The sequence below is a fragment of the Medicago truncatula genome, chromosome 3 (genome assembly GCF_003473485.1).
Source record: "Medicago truncatula cultivar Jemalong A17 chromosome 3, MtrunA17r5.0-ANR, whole genome shotgun sequence".
Classification (NCBI taxonomy): domain Eukaryota; kingdom Viridiplantae; phylum Streptophyta; class Magnoliopsida; order Fabales; family Fabaceae; genus Medicago; species Medicago truncatula.
This window is the reverse complement of record NC_053044.1, coordinates 10,175,211-10,190,274: the sequence shown is the minus strand read 5'-3', so window position 1 is coordinate 10,190,274 and position 15,064 is coordinate 10,175,211. Positions and strand designations below refer to the sequence as shown.

General features: G+C 34.1%; 2 protein-coding genes across 2 annotated transcripts; both read right to left on the bottom strand.

Annotated features, from left to right (window-relative positions):
- Positions 1-1,742: 1,742 nt before the first annotated feature.
- On the bottom strand, positions 1,743-3,466 carry LOC120579708 (F-box protein SKIP23). Its single transcript, XM_039832394.1, has 2 exons — positions 2,370-3,466; positions 1,743-1,993 (listed from the first exon to the last, which is right to left on the bottom strand). The coding sequence occupies exon 1, from the start codon at positions 3,438-3,440 to the stop codon at positions 2,370-2,372; it is 1,071 nt and encodes a 356-aa protein (XP_039688328.1). The 5' UTR covers positions 3,441-3,466; the 3' UTR covers positions 1,743-1,993.
- Positions 3,467-10,702: 7,236 nt separating this feature from the next.
- LOC11419621 (F-box protein SKIP23) lies at positions 10,703-12,435 on the bottom strand. Its single transcript, XM_039831885.1, has 3 exons — positions 11,962-12,435; positions 11,363-11,902; positions 10,703-10,986 (listed from the first exon to the last, which is right to left on the bottom strand). Exons 1-2 carry the CDS (start codon positions 12,433-12,435, stop codon positions 11,363-11,365), a joined length of 1,014 nt encoding a protein of 337 aa, XP_039687819.1. The 3' UTR covers positions 10,703-10,986.
- Between the last annotated feature and the right edge of the window lie 2,629 nt (positions 12,436-15,064).

The window sequence follows — 15,064 nt, the reverse complement described above, 5'->3', positions numbered from 1 at the left end:
TATGCAGGTAGTCCTCGTAATTATCTCAATAAATTTGGACAATTCATGCCTTTATCTATGACATGGTACAAATGCCAGACAACCAATATTTTTTCTAAAAAAAATACAAAAACCATATAATGATAGTGTTTCTATACTGCGTCGCCAACTCTGTTACTAGATGCATACAATACATACAACTAGGTTACTTGTGTTTCAAAAACTAGAATCCAATTCCACTTTGTTTTAATTTCCGAATACACTTCAGGCCATTCGTAAATCCATGCATCATACCATGAGAATTCAATTTTGATGTTGAAGGCACATAACAATGATAGATAATCCTATTAGACTTATGTGGCTTTTTCGCCAATTTGAATTCAATGGAATTACACCTTCTATTGTTACTTTGAGTATTTTGATGAATTTTTACTGCAACCTGCGTGGAATGAATTTTTTCTTTTCTATACTGGCCAAAATTCTCATGATGGGTTATGAGCTGAATGCCATAACATTGACCACCTTTACGAAAGGTATGTGTCTGAAACGATCGAGCTCAAGAAGCATTGTACTTCCTTGACCATGCGGCTGCACATGGAATTAGGCTGGACCAAGTGAGTTATGCCATCTTGATGAATGGGTTATGTAAAATGTGGGAAACAAGAGCCGTTATGCAAATGCCAAGAAAAATATGGGTCAACACTGACGTGGTAATGTATAGCACAATCATTGATGGTTCGTGTAGAGATAAAGTTGTAAATGATGCATAGGAGGTATATCCTGAAATGATCGCAAAGGGGATATTTTTTTTTCCAAATGTTTATCCTTTTATTATACTAGTTGATGCATTGTGCAAGGATGGAAGAGGAAACAAGCTATGACGATGAGAAAAGGTGTACAACCGAATGTTGTTACTTATGATGCTTTAATGGATGATTATTTTTTAGTTAATCAAGTGATGAACAAGGCCATTAATATATTTACCGTTGTGGTCCAGAAGGGAGTGGTGCCAAATGTTCGATGCTACAATATCATTATTAATTAATGGACTGTGCAAGAAAAAAGGGTGGATGAAGCCATGAATCTCTTCAGAGAGATGCATTGGAAAAAGATTATTCCTTTCCAAAGAGCAAGTGGCAAGATATGTCATAGGCAAGGTTTTAGACTTCTACTAAACAACCTGACCCATCTTCACTTCGTTGTCGCATAACAATGAATGTTCCTTTCCAATATACTACAGCAGCAAAAGCTCCTATCGTAACATAACATAGAAATTAGACATAAAGAGTGATTACACGTCGGTAGGTCTGAATTTACTTTTGTAGCTTTTCTAATAGAACCAGCATCTTTTGTCATGCCTAAATGCAGTGCTACAAGAAGAGTGCCACCCTTAACCTAAAACAAGAATTACATTGAGAATACCTAAATTACTAGAGATGGAACATTGTTAATGTAGCTTCTAACTAGAGACATACAGTAGAAAATTTGTCGAGAAAACTGCCCAAATATTTCAATCAAAAGGAAACAAAGACAGATGCGAAGGAGACTACTACTGGAGATTGGTCTTGCATAAAACATGTAGAAGTAAAACCCGAGATTAGTCGTAGTAAGGGGTATGGTGTAAAACTATTGATTGTAACTTTGCTTGTCATTGCATACTGTGGAAGCTCTTCGCTCATACTAAATTTATCAAGGATCAAGACTCGATATCTAAATAAAACACCAAGGATAATAATATAGAAAATAAAGAGTGAGAATAATAATATAGAAATCTTTTCAATATGTCCAACAAGTGCATTGAGAACTAAATAAGACTAAAAAATCGATTAGAAACTATAACTTGGCAGTATCACTTCCATATTGTCCGGACATAAAAGTAAAATATTAAATTTGCATATTGTCTGATCCATTCGTCCTAGAAAAATAACACACCTTGAATAATCACAACTTGCTGAAAAGAGAGTTGAAGTATCAACCATACACTTATCCAGCAGCCGAAATTCCACTTCTTTTTCTAGGAAAAGAAACAGTGAAGATAATAAAATACATCAACATTGTTATATCTAGTCTAGAATCTTATTGATAATGATATTTTGCCATGATGATATACTACATACATTCATATATACATATAATCATATAAGTTACCCCTCAAAACAGTATGCATCATTTCATCATATAGATCAAGATTTATTAATAAGGTAGCTGCATTTTAAAAAATAAACAACGAGTTTATGAAAAATTAGAATTATTTACTCATACTTAATGCGTTACAAGCAAAATTTCAATTTTCTAGTCAAAAAGTTTATCCAATCTAACAACATAAGTTAGGCACAATACTGCAATATGAAAATCACATTATAGAAACCTATCGATATAAGATAACATACTCAGCTCTCGAGGATCCAATCCGGTGGCGAAAACAAGTTGAAATATTCATGATAACGAGACACAGGCGAAACCCGACCTTGATCCAAATGATAAACACCATTCCCACCTTGCATCCAATAAGCGGAGACGGAATCATCGATAAAGACGATGCAATTCCCTTTGGAAACACACAAATCCGAAGCTGATGCAGAAAACGAACATCCTTCGCCCAAAAACAAAACCCTATCCCCTAAATTCATCAACTTCACCCATTTCTTCTCCTTCTCATGAAATCTGAAAACATTAATACCAAAATCTAAACTTTCATAAATGTCCACCAACAACAACTCACCGTCACTCTCCACCAACAATTTTCTATCCCCACCATGAACCACATGTTCAGCAACCATCTGAACCGTTGAATCCGGCCCAATCATAACTGTCCTACAAAATTTATCAGCTGCGTAAAACCGCCCTTTAAACACACAGATGTCGCCAGACGTCGTGGATATTTCAGGGATCCACTTCCAAGGCTGATTGCCGCAAGTGAACAGCACCAGCTGGGGGGTACAATTTTTTAATATGCCAAGAAAGAGAGAATGTTTTCCAATGGAAATTACCTTTTGAGGGAGCAGCATGTGGAATGCGAGTTCGTTTGTGATGAAATCGGCTCCTAAATGTAGGACGGAGAGCTTGTGGAAATCAATGGCGCGAGGCAAATAAAAAGAGGTTGAAGATGAGTGATGGGATAAGAATGGATCGAAGCGTTTCTTTTTGCCACTTGAGTTTTGTGTTATTCTAACTAACCAAGGACGAATTAGGGTTTGTTGTTGTTTTTGTGGTGGCTGTGGTTTTATGAGGAATATACTGCGTTTGGAGAGGCAACAGAATGAAGTGATGGTAGAATTAGATAATGATTTGTGGAGTGGAAAATTGATGGTTAAATTGAGATGGTGATTTGGGACGGAGGAAGAGCGACGCCAATTGGAACAAACCGATCGAAAGCGAATCATATCGATTTCGATGTCGATTCGTTCTGAGATCATATTCAGAAGCTCCTTCGGGAGATCAGACCAGTCTGCGTCCGCCATGGGTGATGTTGATGCAGCTGCTGATGTCAAATAGCAAAATAGCCCTAAAAAAATAAAGGGATTCCAAGTTATTAAAACATTATCATGCATATGATTTTATATTATTTATTTATTATTTTTCTGAGGGGATTACCATCCCTAAGATTACCGCGTCCAGATCCTATCCATTTCCAAAGTAAATGGGGATCGACATTTCATCGCCTTGCGGAACGACACGTGGCATAATTTGTAACCAACGACAAAGATTTAAATCCAATTAATATTAATAAAAATAATAAAAGAATTCAATCACGTTCAGTTGCCAAATTCGTTCAACTGGTTCACCTTCGTTCGTCCCTATCGACCTTTACGCCGTCTGTGTTTAACTTCATCTTTCCGTTGCCATTCATCTTCGTTCTGTTCCGCCATTGCGTTTCCATTTTTTGTCCCTTACACATTCATCCCTAACTCCGTCTTTTCTTTCTCGCTGTGTTTTGTCATGTTCGTAGTTTATGTTGATTGTACTAGATGATTTTATTTGTTTGTTTGAACTGAACGACTCGAGTTTCATATTCTTTTTCTCTGATGGTTGAATTGGTTGATGAAACCTAAGGTTTTTATAGTTAACTCATTTGGGTAAGTGACATAATTATGTTGATACCTCCCTTGGTGTTTACTTTATGCACTCTGTTGATGTTAAAGCCTTAGAAAGGGACCTTGTCAATACACGTTGCTTGCAAGTTGTAGCCATGTTATGAAGGCATTTCAAAACCATACTTCTCTCCTTTCAGACACTAGTTTCTCGCCACTCTTTCTCTGTTTAGACCCTTTAAGCTATGACTCAAACTCAATTTCCATGTACGATGAAGCCCATAGAAACTCGTAACTTTTGAAGCTCAATTTAGACACTTCAACCTCTCTTATCACTTCATTATGCAACCCTACTTTTTATTTTCATTACACACATTCAACACCTTATTTTCGCTCTATCTCTCGTACTATTATATCACAAATATATTACATCTATCAACTCACACACTCTATTTATTTCTCTTTATCAAGATTTTAAATGGATATAGGATGTACTCGAACAAATTTCCCTTGATTATGATATTCAAGGGAACTACTCCAATATTTTACGAAGAGATGTGTTATTTGAACATCTATTTATTTGACGAACAATATGACAACTATATTTTTACAAAGAAAGATATGTATTGACATGAAAACCAATGCAATAGAGAGAAAATAAAAATAGGGAAATGTTAACTTTGCCCTTAAGGCACGAGTTAAAGAGTTAAAAAAAGAATTATTTTTTTGAAAAGTGTGTATTCAACATTACAACAGTTTACACATTTATAATTTCAATACAAAATTAATAGAATCAAATTTTCTCCAGTGGAATTTGGAGTTCAAGGGAAACTAGAACTCCGACCCGTGCTGATGCACAGGTCTTATAGAATGTAGTATTTAACAATGTAACCTAAGTTTGTATGAGACTATAGTAGAATGAGTCATAAGTCATATAACAATAAGTCATAAATCATACAAATAGAAGAACTTTAATTCGGTTCAATCATACAAAGTACATGATTTAGGATAATTTCCAAGTCATAAATATTAAAATAGAAGAACTTTAATTTCGTTCCATCATACAAAGTACACAATTTAGGATACATTGCGAATAACTTCGTTATAAACAACATTAGACGTTACATCAATGTCTTCACCATCATCATCAAATATTAATATCTTCAAACCTTCTCTTGAAGTAACCCTTGACAATGCCTACATACAGCTGACCATTAGAAAAGATAGGCGATGGCAAATATACGCTTGCATGTTTTATAGAGAATGACCTTGACTTTTGTTGATAGTCACACTACTAGAAAAAGCAAAATTGGCGAGGGAAATTAGTGACGGAAAAAATGAAATTCCTCACAAATTTCATAGTCGCAAAATTTAGTGACGGAATTAGAGAGGGATTTCACGTTTTCCCTCACAAAATTTCCCTCACTAATTTTTGTTTTTTTAGTAGTGTCATTGCAAAAGAAACGGTCAACGGAAATTATTTTCGTTGAAACTTGAAATGAATTCTAGTATCAGATCGTGTCAAAGATAATCTTGGAATAAAAACTTTATCACCTATATTAGAGCCGGATATCACTTTTCCTTCAAGCACAAACTTACCCATCCTTGTAATAACCAACCTCGTTCCAATGCACAATCCCAAACTCTGATCTATATTTCTTAACAACATCACTGGAACTCCTACCTTTAAGCGCAACTTGTGATTTGGAAGTCCTGAAGAAACTAATGTGTTGAGAAATTCAGGTGTATGAACATTGTGAACATTGTCCACTGCATCCGTACTTGTGTTATTTTCTAATGGCTATCGTAACTCAAATATATTCTTTCTTTTCTTGGCATCAAGTCCAACACATACTCGTTTATCCGATCAACAATTGAATTTTTGGGGGCTAAGATAGCTCTGTTTTGGAAGTAATCTATATTACTCATATCTTCTAAAAGATTTGGGTAAGTGTTAGAAGGGAAATGCTCATTATCGCGAAAGAGGGCCTCACGAAATCGTCCTGAATGATCTGCACCGTCAACTACTTCGTTTTTTTTTTCTTTGCTTTTGGGCAGTCCTGAACTACTCTATTTTCATCCACTTCCATGCATTACTTAATATTATTTAATTAATAATTCAGTTTCAATCACATCCTCCTTTCATCTTCCACTCCAACATCAACACTCCCTCTTCTTAAGTAGTTCGTTGTAGAACTTGTGAGCTACAAAACTGAACTCTTCAATTTCAATTGAAATTTCACCATACACAAGAATCAATGGTCGAACCCCTAACCATTGAGCGCATGTCGCTTTACCTCTGAAGCTTATCTATTATTGGTAGTTAATTATACATAGGTTTTATCATCAATATTCGTTTTGATCGATGGTTTGTCCTCATTATTGTTGTATGGCGTGTCTCTCTAAATCTAAATTTTAATATTGTTTTCGAAAGAATATAACTGGTGTAAAGGATAAAAAAGGATGAACTTGGTAAAATTATATATGGAGAAGTTGGAAGTGATTTTGGTTGAAGCATTTGTTATTAAAAAGGCAATAGAGAATGTTATGATTGTGATGTTAGCTATATGAGAATGGGATTTGCGTGTTTTAATTAAGGAAGAAAAATGAAGGAACACATTCTCCATCATGACCTAAAATAGTTGAAGTAATGTGCTTTTGAAATAAGAAATGATGCATACATAGGGATGGGGCTTTGGCTTGCTTCTCAGTTTCTATTGTCTCTAATAAGCCAGTTTTTTTTTTCTTTTTTCTTTTTCCTCTTCTCGTTTGAACTAAAGAGGTTTAGTTGAAGGTAACATTTTTTTAAGCCACGTATATATCCTCCGCACAACTGTTGAGATTAATTTCCCAAATGAGCAGCAAGCTCTCCCTAACTATTTTAACGTTGTTGCATGTCCAAGGCTGAATTCGAACCCAAGACCATGATTAAATTAGAAGAGACTGTGACATCTCATATAAGCTTTTTTGGGTGTTGAACATACCATTTAAGGTTAAATATATAATTCTTCACTTGGAAAACTATCCATATCCATATAAACTTATAAAATTTGTAATGAAATAAAAAAAGGGTGAAAATTATGAAAAAGTGACAAAGCTAATGTCAAACTCTTGACTGAAAAAAAAAAAAAAAACTAATGTCAAACTTATATACAAAAAGCCATTGTTTGAAATCCTGAAAATCTTATGGAAACGGTATTTTTTTAATAGGAATTTACCGTATTTGTTGTTTTTGACTTTTCAACATTCTTGGCTCTTGAATGAATCATAAATACATAGAAAAGCACATGCTCATCGATGGTTAGTACAATTTTACATAAAAATGCATGAACTTTTTAATAGCAAGATGTCACTCCATATATTATTTCAAGCCAAACATTACTGTTCAGGTTGCATGCAAATCTTATTAGACCTTTCAAAAGTCAATTCATTTTTACCAAACTAATTTTACACGTGAAAAATTGTGAACCATGTAGATGTGTATTGGAATTGTATGGACAGGGTTCTTGAAGAAATATGATAGAAAGTTTAAAACAAGATAAAGTGGTGTAGGTTTGAGAATTTGAAATGTGCTATTCTCAATATTTTAAGTTTGAATCCCTCGATGTCAGTTCTGTGGGTTAGTTTTTTGCTAGTGGATGGTGGGATGCCAATTTTTTTTTTTAAAAAAAAAAATACATTGCTTCAAGATATAAGAAAATGAAAAAAAAAAATCAATATGAAAAATCTCTGCACATGATTTCATTAGAAAATTTGAATTGTGTGTTTAACAAAAAAATATTTTGATTTTGAAATACATTTTATACGAATGGATATTTATATGATCATCATTGTTTTAAGGGTTAATGGTGCTTTACCCCCATGTAATATATGTCATTTTTGGTTTTTCCCCCTGTAAAATATTTTTTTTGATTCCAAAAAAAATATATTTTACAGGGGGGTAAATCAAAAAAAATATTTTACAGGGGCGAAAACAAAAAATGATCTATATTACAAGGGTGTAAAACACCATTAACCCTTATTTTAATTTAAAGAGAAAAAAAAATTTGAATTTGGATATTTTACTTAGCAATCATTATTTTTTTGAAAGACAAATATTATTCTCGACGAGAAAATGAAAGATGCATAGGCACTCGTGGAAAAAGCAAAAGCAAATTCAACCGGCACTACATGTATACGGAACACCTCCAAACCAGACATTCAATACTTCCTAAATAATGAGGCCGGAGTATACATACGGACAAGGAACCCAAAAACAACACAGCACCGCTGCCAATTCCTAAGCATCACATCATAGGTAGTGCCTAACAGCAACAGCAAACTACCTTCCCCAAAACAAACTTAGAATCAATGATTCTAAATGGATAGTTTTAATTTTAATGCATAATTCTTTTATATCCTTAACAGCATATACTACTACAGGATTCCAAGATTTTCATGAGACAAAAACAAACTAAAGATGGATTAGAACTCTTCAATACCTAAAAAAATGGAAAGGTTAAATGAGAACAAGTGTTCATTCACAAAGATAATTGGTGCCAATCATAGAAGCGCATCGACTTGGAATCAGTGGTTGATGAATTGAAAAGAAAACCGTCGGTTTGGAAAGGTAAACATTTGTCTTTAGAAGGTCGTGAAGCGCTAGTTAACTCGGTATTAACGAGACTCATGTTGTATTTTTTCTCATTTTTTAAACCAGCAAAGAGAGTTATAAAAGAATCGGTTGCAATACAAAGAAGGTTTTTATGGAGCGGTGGTGTCGAATAAGGAAAGTATGTTGGATAGGATGGGACACAGTTTGTTTACCTAAGAGTTTGGGTGGATTAGGCATAAAGAATTTGGAAGCCTTTAAGTTAACACTCAAGGCAAAGTGAAAATGGAGATTCATTAATGATGTGAATGGTATTTGGTATGATTTATTGTCTTGTAGGTATGGCAATTTGTGTGATGCAGTGACTGATACGAACCTTGGAAGAGCGGGAAATCAACAATCTCTATTGTGGAGGGGTTTGACGCGTTGAGCTACTCGGAAGACAATCAATTTGATGGTTTGAAGACGGTGTCAAGCTTCCCCTATTTCCACATCGCACAAGGGTGTAAACTAACCAATATTTTTATCTAAAAAAAAAAAATACACAAACCATATTGTTGCTTTCTTTTTAAAACTCCTCATCCAAAACATGATACATCCTACTAGACATGATACATCCTATTAGACTTATGTGGCTTTTGTGGGCAAAAGTCTGATATTTTCAAAAACAATAATGCCCTTTCCTCGTTTCATCGCATGCTCTATACACATCGAACCCCATCCATTTTCGAATTTAACAACATTTTAGGTTTCCTTGTAAACATATATGGATCATTACCCTACTGCCATTTCTCTTTTTCGCCAATTGGAATTCAATGGAATTACACCATCTATTGTTACTTTGAGTATTTTGATGAATTGTTACTGCAACCTGAGTGGAATGAATTTTTTTCTTTTCTATACTCGCCAAAATTCTCATGAAGGGTTATGAGCCGAATGCCATAACATTTGATCACCTTTATGAAAGGTATGAGTCTGAACGAGTCGAGTTCAAGAAGCATTGTACTTTCTTGACCATGGGCGGGTGCACATGGATTTATGCAAATGCCGAGAAAAATATGGGTCAACACTGACGTGGTAATGTATAGCACACTCATTGATAGTTTGTGTAGAGATAAACTTGTAAATGATGCATATGAGGTATATCCTGAAATGATTGCAAAGGCGATTTTTTTTCTTCCAAATGTTTATTCTTTTAGTATACTAGTTGATGCATTGTGCAAGGATGGAAGAGGAAAAGCTGTGAGTGTGTTGGCTACGATGATGAAAAAAGGTGTACAACCGAATGTTGTTACTTATGATGCTTTAATGGATGGTTATTTTTTAGTTAATCAAGTGATGAACCAAGGCCATTAATATATTTACCGTTGTGGTCCAGAAGGCAAATTTTCGACTTCTACTAAACAACCTGACCCATCTTCACTTCGTTGTCGCACAATGATGAATGTTCCTTTCCTGTATACTAAACAGCAAAAGCTCCTATCGTAACATAACAGATATAAATTAGACATAAAGAGTGATTAAACGTCGGCAGGTCTCAATTTGCTTTTGTAGCTTTTCTAATAGAACCAGCATCTTTTGTCGTACCTAAATGCAGTGCTACAAGAAGAGTGCCGCTCTTAACCTAAAACAAGAATTACATTGAGAATACAAAAATTACTAGAGATGGAACATTGTTAATGTAGCTTCTAATTAGAGACGCACAGTAGAAAATTTGTCAAGAAAACTGCCCAAATAATTCGATCAATCAAAAGGAAACTAAGACAGATGCGAAGGAGACTACTACTCGAGAATGGTCTTGCATAAAACATGTAGAAGTAAAACCCGAGATTGGTCGTAGTAAGGGGTATGGTGTAAAACTATTGATTGTAACTTTGCTTCTCATTGCATACTGAGAAGACTATTCTTTTTAACTCATATACAGTGACAGGAACAACACATGTGGAAGCACTTCGCTCATACTAAATTTATCAAGGATCAAGACTTGATATCTAAATAAAACACCAAGGATAACAAGAAAGACTTAATAGCATTAACAGATAAAAATTTATCAAACATGTGCAGTGAGAAAAGTCAAGAAAATAAAGAGTGAGAATAATAATATAGAAATCTTTTCAATATGTCCAACAAGTGCATTGAGAACTAAATAAGACTGAAAAATCGATTAGAAACTATAACTCTTGGCAGTATCACTTCCATATTGTCTCGACATAAAAGAAAAATATTAAATTTGCATATTACCATAATCTAAGTCATCAAAAAACAACAATGACTGATCCATTCATCCTAGAAAAATTACACACCTTGAATAATCACAACTTGCTGAAAAGAGAGTTGAAATATCAACCATACACTTATCCAGCAGCCGAAATTCCACTTCATTTTCTAGCAAAAGAAACAGTGAAGATAATAAAATACATCAACATTGTTATATTTAGTTTAGAATCTTATTGATAATGATATCTTGCCATGATGATGTACTACATACATTCATATATACATATAATCATATAAGTTACCCCTCAAAACAGTATGCATCATTTCATCATATAGATCAAGATTTATTAATAAGGTAGCTGCATTTTAAAAAATAAACAACGAGTTTATGAAAAATTAGAATTATTTACTCATACTTAATGCGTTACTAGCAAAATTTCAATTTTCTAGTAAAAAAGTTTATCCAATCTAACAACATAAATTAGGCACAATACTGCAATATGAAAATCACATTATAGAAACCTATCGATATAAGATAACATACTCAGCTCTCGAGGATCCAATCCGGTGGCGAAAACAAGTTGAAATATTCATGATAACGAGACACAGGCGAAACCCGACCTTGATCCAAATGATAAACACCATTCCCACCTTGCATCCAATAAGCGGAGACGGAATCATCGATAAAGACGATGCAATTCCCTTTGGAAACACACAAATCCGAAGCTGATGCAGAAAACGAACATCCTTCGCCAAAAAACAAAACCCTATCCCCTAAATTCATCAACTTCACCCATTTCTTCTCCTTCTCATGAAATCTGAAAACATTAATACCAAAATCTAAACTTTCATAAATGTCCACCAACAACAACTCACCGTCACTCTCCACCAACAATTTTCTATCCCCACCATGAACCACATGTTCAGCAACCATCTGAACCGTTGAATCCGGCCCAATCATAACTGTCCTACAAAATTTATCAACTGCGTAAAACCGCCCTTTAAACACACAGATGTCGCCAGACGTCGTGGATATTTCAGGGATCCACTTCCAAGGCTGATTGCCGCAAGTGAACAGCACCAGCTGGGGGTACAATTTTTTAATATGCCAAGAAAGAGAGAATGTTTTCCAATGGAAATTACCTTTTGAGGGAGCAGCATGTGGAATGCGAGTTCGTTTGTGATGAAATCGGCTCCTAAATGTAGGACGGAGAGCTTGTGGAAATCAATGACGCGAGGCAAATAAAAAGAGGTTGAAGATGAGTGATGGGATAAGAATGGATCGAAGCGTTTCTTTTTGCCACTTGAGTTTTGTGTTATTCTAACTAACCAAGGACGAATTAGGGTTTGTTGTTGTTTTTGTGGTGGCTGTGGTTTTATGAGGAATATACTGCGTTTGGAGAGGCAACAGAATGAAGTGATGGTAGAATTAGATAATGATTTGTGGAGTGGAAAATTGATGGTTAAATTGAGATGGTGATTTGGGACAGAGGAAGAGCGAAGCCAATTGGAACAAACCGATCGAAAGCGAATCATATTGATTTCGATGTCGATTCGTTCTGAGATCATATTCAGAAGCTCCTTCGGGAGATCAGACCAGTCTGCCTCCGCCGCCATGGGTGATGGTTATGCAGCTGCTGATGTCAAATAGCAAAATAGCCCTAAAAAATATAGGGATTCCAAGTTATTAAATCATTATCATGCATATGATTTTATATTATTTATTTATTATTTTGTTGAGGGGATTACCATCCATAAGATTACCGCGTCCGGATCCTATCCATTTCCAAATTAAATGGGGATCGACATTTCATTGCCTTGCGAAACGACGCGTGGCATAAGTTGCATATTCTTTTTCTCTGATGGTTGATGAAACCTAAGTGGTTTATAGTTAACTCATTTGGGTAATTGACATAATTATGTTGATACCTCCCTTGGTGTTTACTTTATGCACTCTGTTGATGTTAAAGCCATAGAAAGGGACCTTGTCAATTCACGTTGCTTGCATGTTGTAGCCAAATTATTGTGAAGAAACTAAGCTTTTGGCTAATTTGATGACCATGTTATGAAAGCATTTCAAAACCATACCTCTCTCCTTTCAGACACTAATTTCTCGCCACTCTCTTTCTCTGTTTAGACACTTTAAGCTATGACTCAAACTCAATTTCCATGTACGATGAAGCCCATTGAAACTCGTAACTTGAAGCTCAATTTAGACACTTCAACCTCTCTTATCACTTCATTATGCAACCCTTAGACACCTTTTATTTTCATACACACATTCAACACCTTATTTTCGCTCTATCTCTCGTACTATTGTATCACAAATATATTACATCTATCAACTCACTCTCTATTTATTTCTCTTCATCAAGACTTTAAATGGATATAGGATGTACTCAAACAAATTTCCCTTGATTATGATATTCAAGGGAACTACTCCAATATTTTACAAAGAGATGTGTTATTTGAACATCTATTTATTTGACGACCAATATGACAACTATATTTTTATAAAGAAATTCATGTATTGACATGAAAACCAATGCAATAGAGAGAAAAGAAAAATAGAGAAATGTTAACTTGTGCCCTTAAGGCACGAGTTAAAGAGTTAAAAATAAAATTATTTTTTTGAAAATTGTGTATTCAACATTACAACAGTTTAAACATTTATAATTTCAATACAAAATTTCTTGTTTATTTCCTGTTAGAGCTCCTTAACTTGTGTAATTTGGGCACAAGTTAACATGACCCATAAAAATATAATGTGAGTATAATTATACTTTATATGTTGAGGGCTTGATGCTCTGTTTGGTACCACATGCATGATTAAGAAGTTGAAGTTGCATTGTCGATTCGAAGTCGTTGGTTTCACATTGTCGTTAAGTTGTCATTTATCAATGAGTTGTTAATGAAGAACTATGTGAAGTATTAATATTTATTAATCATTGTTGTTTATGTTGTTATATGATGATTTTTATGATGTGATGTTCATGTTATAATATGATTATGTTTATGATGTGATGATTATGTTGTTATATGATGAATGTATATGATGTGATGAATATGATATTAATGATGACTAGAAGTTGATTGATGATTTAATGAAGTACTGTATGAAGAATTATTATTATTAATTGGTGAGGTTTAAATTGTTAAATGAATTTTATGAATTAAATGCTTATTATTATTGAATGTGAAATCTCATCCCTTCTGCTTGGAAATGTGGCCTTTACAATTGGGTAACTTGCAGGTAATCAAGGTTAGTTGTTGAAGTGAGTTTCTTCAAAAAAAAAGTTGTTGAAGTGAGTGATTCTCTCACGTGCCGTCTTAGGGTCGCTCTAATACGTAACGGGAAGGGGATCTTGATTGTTTTCTATGTGTTGCGTATTTATTATGAACTTATGTTGAAGATTTGTCTAGACTGGATTTTAAATGAGTTGTTTAAGTTGAGGCCGTTGTGCCAACACGAAGTTGAATTTAAATGTTTTCCGCTGCATTGAGATTTAAATTGATGACATGAGATGATTGAAATAAATAGTATTTTACTATATTTATATTTTAAAGAAGTGTAGCATCCTGTTTAGTTGTTTTACTATGATTTTATGCAAAAAAATTCAAGTTGGGAAAACAGGGTGTTACATTTGGCATCAATCTCATCTTCTTCATCATCATGATTATCATCAATGTTTTTGGCATCGATCTCATCTACTACATCTTCTTCATTATTCAACCTGAAACCATTAATGCCTTCTTAGATAGTAGTTCTAATTTTTTCATTTATACTCTTCTTAGAATCATATATTTGTCTTCTAAAACTAACATAACTTCTGTTTACTCCTAAAATACAATATTAATTTTAACTTTTAAGGATATGATCTATGAAGCAGTGATGCTAACACATATAACGGACACGGTGATATCAGTAATAATTTGAGAAAATAAGAATTATACATATGCTTATATGTGTCGATGTTGTGCAGATATCAGACATTAAAGTGTGTACACGTGTGAAATACAAAATATAATATGAAACATCGGATACAATTTTAATGTGAAGTGTCATTGAATATGCTTAACAAAATTATTGTAATTAGTATAAGGTTTTGAAGTCCAACTCACAGAAATCATTTCCACACCAAAATGGTTTTGGCATAATTTTATATAAAACATACTATAATAAGGACATTTGTGACTGTCATTGAAACATTGGGGTAAAAAGTTGTACTATAATAAGGCTCTCATT

Excerpts from the sequence above, each read along its gene's own strand:
- LOC11419621 (XM_039831885.1), bottom strand. The coding sequence starts at position 12,435 with ATGGCGGCGGAGGCAGACTGGTCTGATCTCCCGAAGGAGCTTCTGAAT. Across the intron at positions 11,903-11,961 it reads ACATGCTGCTCCCTCAAAAG|CTGGTGCTGTTCACTTGCGG; the intron begins GTAATTTCCATT and ends TTGTACCCCCAG.
- LOC120579708 (XM_039832394.1), bottom strand. The coding sequence starts at position 3,440 with ATGGCGGACGCAGACTGGTCTGATCTCCCGAAGGAGCTTCTGAATATG.